Source organism: Oncorhynchus mykiss, chromosome 1, assembly GCF_057628025.1.
Source record: "Oncorhynchus mykiss isolate SJ-2025 chromosome 1, ASM5762802v1, whole genome shotgun sequence".
Taxonomy (NCBI): domain Eukaryota; kingdom Metazoa; phylum Chordata; class Actinopteri; order Salmoniformes; family Salmonidae; genus Oncorhynchus; species Oncorhynchus mykiss.
The window spans coordinates 85,954,285-85,966,999 of record NC_143022.1 but is presented as its reverse complement, the minus strand read 5'-3'; the positions used below and the strand labels follow the sequence as shown (position 1 = coordinate 85,966,999).

Genomic DNA, 12,715 nt, shown 5'->3' with positions numbered 1-12,715 from the left:
CATGCCCCGTCATTGGTTGGCTTTGTTCTTACCTCCCAGACTGCTCTCAGTCTGTAAGGCCCTGGGGACCTTGGGACGGGGCAGCCTCGCTGATCCAACCAGTAAATATTTAATGACCTTGTAATTACATGGAATCAAATCTTAGCAAAGCTATTCATTTACACCCCTCTGAAAGAGGAGGGAGGGAGGAGAGGGGGAAAGGGAGATGAGGGGAGAAGGGTGAGGAGGGTTACATCTATGAAATCCCAAACTATAATTAGTCTGGCCCTAACGAGCGAGGGAGGAATAAGTGCATGGTTGAGGAAAATGAAGCGTGTACGTGAGATGTCGCTCCGATGGCCAGCGCTGTCATGCTCCGCGACGCTGCTGCGACCGGACAGCCGCCCGTCCACTTTGATCTGGGCTTATGCATACGGAATGAGGTCAGACCGTGGTCACATACACAGAGAGACACACACACACATACACACCCACACACACTCATTAAAGAGAGTCCCCTCGGAGGAGGGAGAGGGGGCACGGTAAGGGCTTCTGTTCAAAGGGCTACCACACCAGGACCCCTGCAACGGGAGACTGACACTCAGACACGGATGAAGAAAGGAGGACAGGAAGGAATGAAAGAGAAGGAGGGGGGGGGTTCACTGCTCATACACATCACTTAATTATGGTCTTAATAGGGTTAGATGGATTAGACAAATGATTGACCCCAACGCGAGGTGAGGGAACTATTAGATAATCAGCTATATCAGAGATATAGGATCTCTCTCATCACACTGCTAATGAGGGGGACTCCATTCAACCCTCTGAATGGCTGAAAAAGAAACAACTAGTTCTTTATTTCCTGATAGGTTCCATAAACTGGGCAGTGAATATTCCCTTAGTGTACTCTAGTTTCTCTGGACTGGAAAGCCCTAAATATGTCTTCTCCTGGATGAAGAGCCAGTACCTCCTATCAGGAATGAAGCACCTCATTCAGTTACATACTTCAAGACACTTTATACTCTATCTAACTTTCAATTGAGATTCTCCATTGAAAGTGCTTCTTAATCCAGGGCCAGGCCTAATCTGTGTCCGGAAAAGCAGCGGTATTACAATAGAAAGTGTGCACTCACCCCCATGTCTGATGACTTGGGTTTAACCACCTTCATGAAGGCTCCCCGTGCCTCAGCCTCCTGCTGTTCTGTCTTACAAACCTTCCTAGTGTCTAGGAACTTTAGGGTGGGTAGCTTGTGCAGAACAAAGTACCTGAGGAAAAACACACACATGCAAAAATGTTGGTAACACGTTTTGCTAACAGATATGACATAAAATATGATCTACTAGAGATGTACTTTACGTATTACACCATGAAATGTCTCAGTTGACTGTACACCAAAACATATAACACACACTTTACTTTATAGAATAAGGGAATTAACAATATCGACAGAAAAACAAACAAATGTATACGTATGATGATTTGAGTAAAAAGTCCTATATTACGATAGAAACTGAACACATCTAGTGAAAACATAATCAAACCACAAGATGTGTATATATTGTAGTTAAACATCATCTTCCAGAGCTTAACAACTTGTTCATATCCACGTACAAAAGCTATTATGCAAATGAAATGACAGAAATTCCAATTTGTAAAACGGGACATATCAACAAACAACTTGAAAAGACTACTTGTTTACTTAGTAGAGATATAATGGCATTGCCATCTATCCTTCCATGCAATAACCTTCAAAGTTGATAAAAATAAGGGCAGAAATATAAATAGAACGAAAGGAGATACGCCCCATCTCCCAGAGCTGTCATTCCTGTAACATCACAGATATCTTCTCTAAGCTTTCAGACACTATCTTTCATTGGGAGGGAGAGGAAACATCAGGTTGATAACGGCTGGGATACGGAGATGACAACAGATCCATTCAGAAAGCAGGTGGGAACAGAGGACAGCAGAGGAAGGGAGAGGAGAGGAGGACAGAGGAGAGAGGACAGAGGAGAAGAGGACAGAGGAGAGGAGAACATTGGAGAAGGACAGAGGAGAGGAAAACAGAGGAGAGGAGAAAAGATGAGAGGAGGATAGAGAGGAGAACAGAGGAGAGGAGAGGAGAGCAGAGGAGAGCAGAGGAGAGGAGAGCAGAGGAGAGCAGAGGAGAGCAGAGGAGAGGACAGAGGAGAGGAGAGCAGAGGAGAGGAGAAAAGAGGAGAGGAGGACATAGGAGAGGAGAACAGAGGAGAGAAGGACAGAGGAGAGGAGAACAGAGGGGAGGAGAACAAAGGAGAGGAGAACAGAGGAGAACAGAGCAGAGAAGAGGAGAGCAGAGTAGAGGAGAAGAGGACAGGGGAGAGGAGAGCAGAGGAGAACAGAGGAGAGGAGGACATAGGAGAGAAGAGAGAGAAGAGCAGAGGAGGACAGAGAGGAGGAGGACAGAGGAGAGGAGCACAGAGGAGAGCAGAGGAGAGGAGGACAGAGAATAGGAGAGCAGAGGAGAGGAGGACAGAGAATAGGAGAGCAGAGGAGAGGAGGACAGAGGAGAGGAGAACTGAGGAGAGAAGGACAGAGGAGAGGAGAACAGAGGAGAGAAGGACAGAGAAGGACAGAGGAGAGGAGAACAGAGGGGAGGAGAACAGAGGGGAGGAGAACAGAGGAGAGGAGGACAGAGGAGAGGAGAACAGAGGAGAGCAGAGGAGAGGTTACAGCCAAACAGAACAGAGGAAGAGACAGCAGCAGCAGTAGCTAAATGATGGGTGAGGAGGGACATGGAGGAACCATGATATGGACACAGACAGGCTCCATACAGAAGGTGATGATGGTGGTAACAGTAGGGGTGAAGATTGGTTTTACTATCTATGTCAGCATGTCAACACACTAGGATTATAGGGAAGGGGGATATGGATTGATCTATAAACTTGTCACGACTTCTTCCGAAGTCGGTGCCTCTCCTTGTTCGGGCGGCGCTCGCCGTTGCCGGTCTACTACCCATAACGGATCCACTTTTCTTTTTCCTTTTGTTTTGTCTTTGTTTTCACACACCTGTTTTCCATTTCACAATTATTTGTGCCTGTATTTAGACCCTCTGTTTCACCCATGGTGTTGTGCGGGATTATTCATGTTCAGTTAGGTTTATTTTGATGGCTAGTTTTTTGACGGGTGCTGTGTTCACCCGTGCGTTATCTTTACCGTCTTGTTTTGATCAAGTGTAATTGTTACCTTGTGCCTTGTTGAGTAAAGTACGTTGCTCACTCATTCTGCTCTCCTGCACCTGACTTCATGCACCAGCTACACTCACCTTATGACAAAACTATAAAAGATGATACAAACAGTATATTATGACTCAAGCCTGAGAACATCAGAGGGGTATAGTACAAATCAGGATATAGGAATTATACTAGGAACTTGCCTAAATTTTCTGAAATATATTTGTATTATTTAGAAAAATAAGCTTGAAATGGGCATGGCCTACTTAATTCAACAACCAAAAACACACATCTAAATGTATATCTCTTATGTCACGTCCTGACCTTAGTTGCTTTTTTATGTCTCTATTTTCTTTATGTCTCTTTATGTCGTCAGTCAGGAGCTGCCAGAGCCGCCCGTCAGTCAGGAGCTGCCAGAGCCGCCCGTCAGTCAGGAGCTGCCAGAGCCGCCCGTCAGTCAGGAGCTGCCAGAGCCGCCCGTCAGTCAGGAGCTGCCAGAGCCGCCCGTCAGTCAGGAGCTGCCAGAGCCGCCCGTCAGTCAGGAGCTGCCAGAGCCGCCCGTCAGTCAGGAGCTGCCAGAGCCGCCCGTCAGTCAGGAGCTGCCAGAGCCGCCTGTCACTCCGGAGCTGCCGGAGTCGCGCTTCACTCCGGTGCAGCCGGAGTCTCCCGTCTATCCCGTCCCACACCAGAGCCGCCACCGCGGACAGAAGCCCACCCAGATCCTCCCCTATGGGTTTCGGTTTTGCGGCCGGAGTCCGCACCTTTGGGGGGGGGGGGGGGGGGGGGGTACTGTCACGTCCTGACCTTAGTTCCTTTTTTATGTCTCTATTTTAGTTTGGTCAGGGCGTGAGTTGGGGTGGGCATTCTATGTTTTTGTTCTATGTGTTATAGTTCTATGTGTTTGGCCTGGTGTGGATCCCAATCAGAGGCAGCTGTCAATCGTTGTCTCTGATTGAGAACCATACTTAGGCAGCCTGTTTTCCCACTATGGGTTGTGGGTAGTTGTTTTCTGTGTCTGTGTTTTACCATACAGAACTGTTTCGATTTTCATTTCGTTGTTTAATTTGGTTATTTTGTATTCAGTGTTCAGTTATATTTCATTAAAATGGACACTTACCACGCTGCGTTTTGGTCCGATCTTTCATACTCCTCAGATGAAGAAGATCGTTACATCTTAATAAACCCGAAAATCAAGTTATTTCTGGTTGTTTATCAAAGTCAGCTGGCTAACTTATTGATCCTACTTTGTAGTATACCCCTCAGGCCAGAGGTGTTTTAGCAGTAGAGGAGGCACCTACACAGATACCTGCACCCCTGTACCCGCCCCTTCGCCCTCCCACTCGCCAAGTGCCCATTTGAGTGGTGGTAAACTTAGTTTGAGTGTGTGTAGTAAGCTACCCAGTTTAAATATCAACAGTACTGCCACAGAAGCAGCACTTGAGCATTTATTTCCTTATAGAATCATAGCCGCTGGAAGGGTGCTGGAGGTAAATCAATTTGCCAAAGCTATAGAATTACTGCTATCTGTTCAGAAAGAAATAAAATAATTCAGAATAGCCTAGTACACCTTGCCTGACGACAAACTGAATTCTTCCACTGCTCTATGTTTGCTACATTCTTCAGTCTGAGACTGACATCGTTGAGGTCGATTGTGGTGAAGTTAAAATGAGAGGTTTTGTACAAAACAAAGTCATCAGCGGTTTCTGGGACCAATCAGAATGGTTAGAGAACGTGTTTGCGTTCTAGAAATCATCAGGGAGGTGCTCAGATCCAGACTCATTGCGGGGAAGAAACTAGCGTCCGTGGGAGTGGCATATCGTTTGGCCCGGAGCAAGGAGTTTGGGTAGCCAGGCAATACTACACCATGATTAGGCCAATAATTGAGCCACAGAGGATCAATAGCTTCTTTAAAAAACTGCCTAGTGGATTGTGTGGAGCCCAAATAACAAGGCATAGCCTATAGTCTGGAATGCAAAGCAAATCTGTCAGTGAACAACATGAAGACAAAACAGGCCTTTCGCAATATTTCAAATACAATCGCGGGAAAACACAAGTTGGAAAGCAAATGGCTCCTGCTGAAAAGAAAATAATCTGGGAAATCCTCCTCATATTGTGTGTGTCTCCACACCTAGACCTAGGCAATTGATTGATTCCTGACAAGGTGGTTTTTATTGATTTCAGATTCTCAGTTTGTCATTGTCAAAGTAGCCTATCATTTTGATAATAAAAAACATTCTGCCAAAGTCTCCAGTTGTGATGAATGATGTAGAATTGCATGAAATGCATTTATAAAAGGCCACATTTTTCACAGACCATGCATGGGCTACTAAACATGTGTGAAACTTCTGTCAGCACCTGTACTGCTCTATGCCACTACGCAAATGCAATGATATGCATGCAAGGCTTATAAAAGCTCCAGACCAGGCCTGAGGTGTTTTAGCAGTTGAGTGACAGAGAGTTGAAACCCCTGACATTTATCCTATTGTAATACACAAAAGACTCAAATAGACGTTGTCTGACAAAGAGGAATAATTATAATTCAAGTCTCCTTTTTACAGTTCTCCTTAAAAACTTGTTCATGATGTTTGAGCGGATGGGTTGAATGGATGGGTTGAGGGATGAGTGAGCACGGGGCCCAGTGCTGGTGGGGGATATAGGGCACCTGAAGGAAAACTGTCCACAATACCGACGACGCGGGCCACCGCCGCTCACGAGGACAGGTAGCTCTCGTTCTCCCTGTTTCTGACGGGAGTAAGACATTTAAACGTGTTAACCCTCGCAAGGCTCCTCAGAGCATGTGCAGACCAGCTTGTTTGAGTGTTTACGGACATATTCAATCTCTCCCCATACCAGTATGCTATCCCCACTAGTTTCAAGATGACCACCATTGTTCCTGTATCAAGAAAGCGAAGGTAATGAACTAAATGACAATTGCCCCGTAGCACTCACTTGTCATCATGAAGTGCTGAGAGAGTCTTGTTAAGGGTCATATCACCTCCACCTTACCTGACACCCTAGACCCACTGCAATTCGCATACCGCCCCCAATATATCCAGGGATGATGCAATCACCATCACACTGCCCTATCCCATCTGGGCAAGAGGAATACCTATGTGAGAATACTGTTCATTGACTACAGCTCAGCCTTCAACACTATAATACCCTCCAAGCTTGGGGCCCTGGGTCTGAACCCCGCCCTGTTCAACTAGGTCCTGGACCTCCTGATGGGCGGCATCCAGGTGGTGAAGATAGGCAACAAGCTGCTATGCTGATCCTCAACACAGGGGTTCCACAAGGGCGCGTGCTCAGCCCCCTCATGTACTCCCTGATCACCCATGACTGCGTGGCCATGCACGTCTCCAACTCCAATCATTAAGTTTGCAGACAATACAACAGTGGTAGCCCTGATTACCAACAATGACGAGACAGCCTACAGGAAGGAGATAAGGGCAATGGTGGTGTGGTGCCAGGAAAATAATATCTCCCTCAACGTCAAAAGAGTCAATGAGCTGATCGTGAACTTCAGGAGACAGCAGAGGGACCACGCCACCATCCACAGGGCCGCAGTGGAGAAGGTAAAAAAAAGCTTTAAGTTCCTTGGCATACACATCACTGACAATCTGAAATGGTCCAGCAACACAGACAGTGTGGTGAAGAAGGTGCAACAGTGCCTCTTCAACCTCCGGAGGCAGATGAAAGTCGTCATGTACCCTAAGACCCTGACAAACTTTTACAGATGCACCATTGAGAGCATCTTTTCAGGCTGTATCACTGCCTGGTACAGCAACTGCACTGTTTGCAACAACTGGGCTCTCCAGAGGATGATGCGGTCTGCCCAATGCATCACCAGGGGCACACTGTCTGCTCTCCAGGACATCTACAGCACCCGGTGTCACAGGAAGGCCAAGCAGATCATGAAGGACCTCAGCCAACCAAGCCACAGCCTGTTCACCCTGCTACCATCTAGAAGGTGGGTTCAGTACAGGTGCATCAAACCTGGGACCGAGAGACTGAAAAACAGTTTCTATCTCAAAGCCATTAAATTGTCACCACTAGCCGGTCTCCACCCAATACCCTGCCATGTCACTGTCACTAGCTGGCCACCACCCGGTACTCTACCCTGCACCTTAGAGACTGCTATCTTATGTACATAGTCATGGAACACTGGTCACTTTAATAATGTTTACATATGGTTTTACCCACTTCATATGTATATACTGTATTCTATAGTATATTCTATATATTCTGTAGTCAAGGCCTATCCTGTATAACAATTGCTGTAAACATTTTCCATCCTAAATATTCTACATGTATGATACATATTCTATCCATACTGTCCATACTGTCTATACATCCTATCATATACAGTGGGGAGAACAAGTATTTGATACACTGCTGATTTTGCAGGTTTTCTTACTTACAAAGCATGTCTGTAATTTTTTATTTATCGTAGGTACACTTCAACTGTGAGAGACATAATTTTTTTTTTAATCCAGAAAATCACATTGTATGATTTTTAAGTAATTAATTTGCATTTTATTGCATGACATAAGTATTTGATACATCAGAAAAGCAGAACTTAATATTTGGTACAGAAACCTTTGTTTGCAATTACAGAGATCATACGTTTCCTGTAGTTCTTGACCAGGTTTGCACACACTGCAGCAGGGATTTTGGCCCACTCCTCCATACAGACCTTCTCCAGATTATTCAGGTTCCGGGGCTGTCGTTGGGCAATACGGACTTTCAGCTCCCTCCAAAGATGTTTTATTGGGTTCAGGTCTGGAGACTGGCTAGGCCACTCCAGGACCTTGAGATGCTTCTTACGGAACCACTCCTTAGTTGCCCTGGTTGTGTGTTTCAGGTCGTTATCATGCTGGAAGACCCAGCCACGACCCATCTTCAATGCTCTTACTGAGGGAAGGAGGTTGTTGGCCAAGATCTTGCGATACATGACCCCATCCATCCTCCCCTCAATACGGTGCAGTCATCCTGTCCCCTTTGCAGAAAAGCACCCCCCAAGAATGATGCTTCCACCTCCATGCTTCACGGTTGGGATGGTGTTCTTGGGGTTGTACTCATCCTTCTTCTTCCTCCAAACACGGTCTCATCAGACCACATGACCTTCTCCCATTCCTCCTCTGGATCATCCAGATGGTCATTGGCAAACTTCAGACGGGTCTGGACATGCGCGGGCTTGAGCAGGGGACCTTGCATGCGCTGCAGGATTTTAATCCATGAAGGCGTAGTGTGTTACTAATGGTTTTCTTTGAGACTGTGGTCCCAGCTCTCTTCAGGTCATTAACCAGGTCCTGCCGTGTAGTTCTGGGCTGATCCCTCACCTTCCTCATGATCATTGATGCCCCACGAGGTGAGATCTTGCATGGAGCCCCAGACCGAGGGTGATTGACCGTCATCTTGAACTTCTTCCATTTTCTAATAATTGTGCCAACAGTTGTTGCCCTGTCACCAAGCTGCTTGCCATATACAGCGTTCCTCCCTGAGTTCCCTGAATCCCTATCGGACCTTGTAGTCACAGCAGATAATATTCACATTTTTGGTGATTTTAATATTCACATGGAAAAGTCCACAGACCCACTCTAAAAGGCTTTTGGAGCCATCATCGACTCAGTGGGTTTTGTCCAACATGTCTCTGGACCTACTCACTGTCACAGTCAAACTCTGGACCTAGTTTTGTCCCATGGAATAAATGTTGTGGATCTTAATGTTTTTCCTCATAATCCTGGACTATCCTACCACCATTTTATTATGTTTGCAATCGCAACAAATAATCTGCTCAGACCCCAACCAAGGAGCATCAAAAGTTGTGCTATAAATTCTCAGACAACACCAAAGATTCCTTGATGCCATTCCAGACTCCCTCTGCCTACCCAAGGTCGTCAGAGGACAAAAATCAGTTAACCACCTAACTGAGGAACTCAATTTCACCTTGGCAATACCCTAGATGCAGTTGCACCCCTAAAAACTAAAAACAGTTGTCATAAGAAACTAGCTCCCTGGTGTACAGAAAATACGCGAGCTCTGAATCAAGCTTCCAGAAAATTGGAACGGAAATGGAGCCACACCAAACTGGAAGTCTTCCGACTAGCTTGGAAAGACAGTATCGAAGAGCCCTCACTGCTGCTCGATCAAACTATTTTTCCAACTTCATCGAGGAAAATAAGAACAATCCAAAATGTATTTTTGATACTGTCGCAAAGCTAACTAAAAAGCAGCATTCCCCAAGTGAGGATGGCTTTCACTTCAGCAGTAATACATTCATGAACTTCTTTGAGGAAAAGATCATGATCATTAGAAAGCAAATTCCTCCAAAGCTCAGTTGTCCTGAGTCTGCACAACTCTGCCAGGGACTAGGATCAAGAGAGACACTCAAGTGTTTTAGTACTATATCTCTTGACACAATGATGAAAATAACCATGGCCTCTAAACCTTCAAGCTGCATACTGGACCCTATTCCAACTAAACTACTGAAAGAGCTGCTTCCTGTGCTTGGCCCTCCTATGTTGAACATAATAAACGCTCTCTATCCACCTGATGTGTACCAAACTCACTAAAAGTGGCAGGAATAAAGCATCTCTTGAAAAAGCCAAACCTTGACCGAGAAAATATAAAAAACTATCGGCCTATATTGAATCTTCCATTCCTCTCAAGAATGTTAGAAAAAGCTGTTGCCTTCCTGAAGACAAACAATGTATATGAAATGCTTCAGTCTTGTTTTAGACCCCATCATAAAACTGAGACTGCACTTGTGAAGGTGGTAAATGACCTTTTAATGGCGTCAGACCGAGGCTCTGCATCTGTCCTCGTGCTCCTAGACCTTAGTGCTGCTTTTGATACCATCGATCACCACATTCTTTTGGAGATTGGAAACCCAAATTGGTCTACACGGACAAGTTCTGGCCTGGTTTAGATCGTATCTGTCGGAAAGATATCAGTTTGTCTCTGTGAATGGTTTGTCCTCTGACAAATCAACTGTACATTTCGGTGTTCCTCAAGGTTCCGTTTTTGGACCACTAATGTTTTCACTATATATTTTACCTCTTGGACATGTCATTCGAAAACATAATGTTAACTTTCACTGCTATGCGGATGACACAAAGCTGTACATTTCAATGAAACATGGTGAAGCCCCAAAATTGCCCTCGCTAGAAGCCTGTGTATCAGACATAAGGAAGTGGATACTTTTCAACTCTAACAAAACAGAGATGTTTGTTCTAGGTCCCAAGAAACAAACAGATCTTATCAGTGGTCTTGTATGTCTTCCATTTCCTAATAATTGCTCCCACAGTTGATTTCTTCAAACCAAGCTGCTTACCTATTGCAGATTAAGTCTTCCCAGCCTAGTACAGGTCTACAATTTTGTTTCTGGTGTCCTTTGACAGCTCTTTGGTCTTGGCCATAGTGGAGTTTGGAGTGTGACTGTTTGAGGTTGTGGACAGGTGTCTTTTATACTGATAACAAGTTCAAACAGGTGTCAGATCCCCTCTACTTCAGTAACTCTACTAAATATCTAACCCCTCTTTTTTCCAAAAGAGTCCTTTTGACTCTTATCTCCCATACTAACCTGGTCATTGGAGGGGACCTTAACTGTGTGCTAGACCAATATTTGGATAGATCCTCTACCCGGCGAACCCTTACCTCCTATTCAAGCGAATTCTTGAATACCTACATAAAAAATTCTAACTTATTTGATATATGGAGGATCGCTAACCCTATGGGTTATACTCGAATTGACTACTTTTTGGTTGATGCTAAACTACTCCCCTATACTTGTAATGTGAGGTATCATGATATTATAATCTCGCACCACAGTCCAATCACCTTCTCCCTGAGATTGGGTGACATCGTACCAAACGAGAGGGTCTGGAGGTTGAATCCTCAGCTCCTCACAGAACCAACATTCTGTGACATTTTTCTTTGATACCAACGACAACACAGAGACTTCCCCAGCATTATTGTGGGAAACACTGAAGGCTTATTTGAGAGGCTGTATCATCTCCTTTCAGACTACCAGGAGTAGGCAAAACAGAGGAAAATTGGTAGAACTGGAGGGACAAATTCACTTACTGGATAGGGAGAATGCTAGCCATCCATCTATGGAGAAACGTTTAAAAAATTACCTCTTTAAAATTTGAAATAAATCAGATTCTCTCTATCTTTTCCTTATGCCAAGCAAAAAAAAATTGAGTTTGGTGACAAACCACACAAATTACTCGCCAGACAACTTCGAAAAAATGTGAGTGACCGAATGATTCACAAAGTGAAATCTGCATCTGGGGAATTACCCCCTTCCCCCAAAGACATCAATGACAGATTCTGTCAGTTTTATGAGTCTCTATATACATCTAAAGCAGATCCTAACCCCTAACCTCCTACAGAAATGTTATATTGGAGATAGGTTCATAAATTGGATCCAGCTTTTATATAGGAACCCCTGTGCGAGAATACTCACTAACAAATCATTGTCGCCCCGATTGAACCTTTACAGAGGGACAAGGCAGGGTTGTGCGCTGTCGCCTATGCTCTTAGCCCTAATTATTGAACCTCTCGCTCAGGCGATTAGATCTCATGCAGCAATACACGGCTATAATACTAAAGATACTCTAAATAAGATTTGCCTATACGCAGATGACATTCTCGATGTAACAGAACCCCAAGCTAGTATTCCAGCTTTTCTTGATGTGATTAATTTGTTTGGTACCTTCTCGGGATACAAAATAAATTGTAACAAGAGTGAATTAATGCCCATACGGTTGCAAAACACCTCCTGGCTAGAACATCTTCCAGTTAAGTTATCTTCAGAAGAATTTACCTACATAGGAATTGTAGTTACCAAACAATACGCCTTACTATTTAAAGATAATTTCCCGTCTCTGATGCAAAAACTCAAGGCAAACATACAATTTTGGAGAACTCTCCAAATGTCTCTGCTCGGGAAGAATTAGTGCCATTAAAATGGTCTTCCTCCCACAACTGCTCTACCTATACCAGAACATCCCAGTATTCATACCTAAAACCTTTCATAAACAACTGGACTCAATTATCAATCCTTTCATCTGGGATTATAGAACACACAGGATAGATGGAAGGAGGATTGTCTCTCCCAGATGTTATATTTTATTACTGGGCCACTAACCTCCGCGCTGTTAAGTTTTGGCTGGATGACGCACCTCCGTCATCCAGCTGGTTTAGTATGGAGCGTGAGGAGTGTCACCCCTTCTCTATTGGTGCTGTGATTCTGTCTCCTGTCAATCTGGAGATGTCACTTTATAATAACAATCCTATTATACAGAGCACAGTCCGAATCTGGAAGCAAATTAAAGTCCACTTTGAGCTTAGACCAATGTCATTCATGCTCCCTGTTGCCAGGAATCCCTCCTTTGCCCCCTCTAACCTTGATAACAACTTTGAGCGATGGGGAGAGTTGGGGATAAGTACCATAGGGGATTTATATATAGAAGGGACCTTTGCTTCCTTTGAGTTGCTGAGGGAAATGTATAATCTT

The 12,715-nt window shown here is 44.7% G+C and overlaps 1 protein-coding gene across 1 annotated transcript in view; it reads right to left on the bottom strand.

Annotated features, from left to right (window-relative positions):
• LOC110530624 (leucine-rich melanocyte differentiation-associated protein) overlaps positions 1-12,715 on the bottom strand; it is a 431,978-nt gene that overhangs the window by 133,494 nt on the left and 285,769 nt on the right. The window contains exon 5 of the mRNA XM_036986902.2: positions 1,113-1,245. Within this exon, the coding sequence (XP_036842797.1) occupies positions 1,113-1,245 (133 nt within the window). The remainder of the gene's footprint in view (positions 1-1,112; positions 1,246-12,715) is intronic.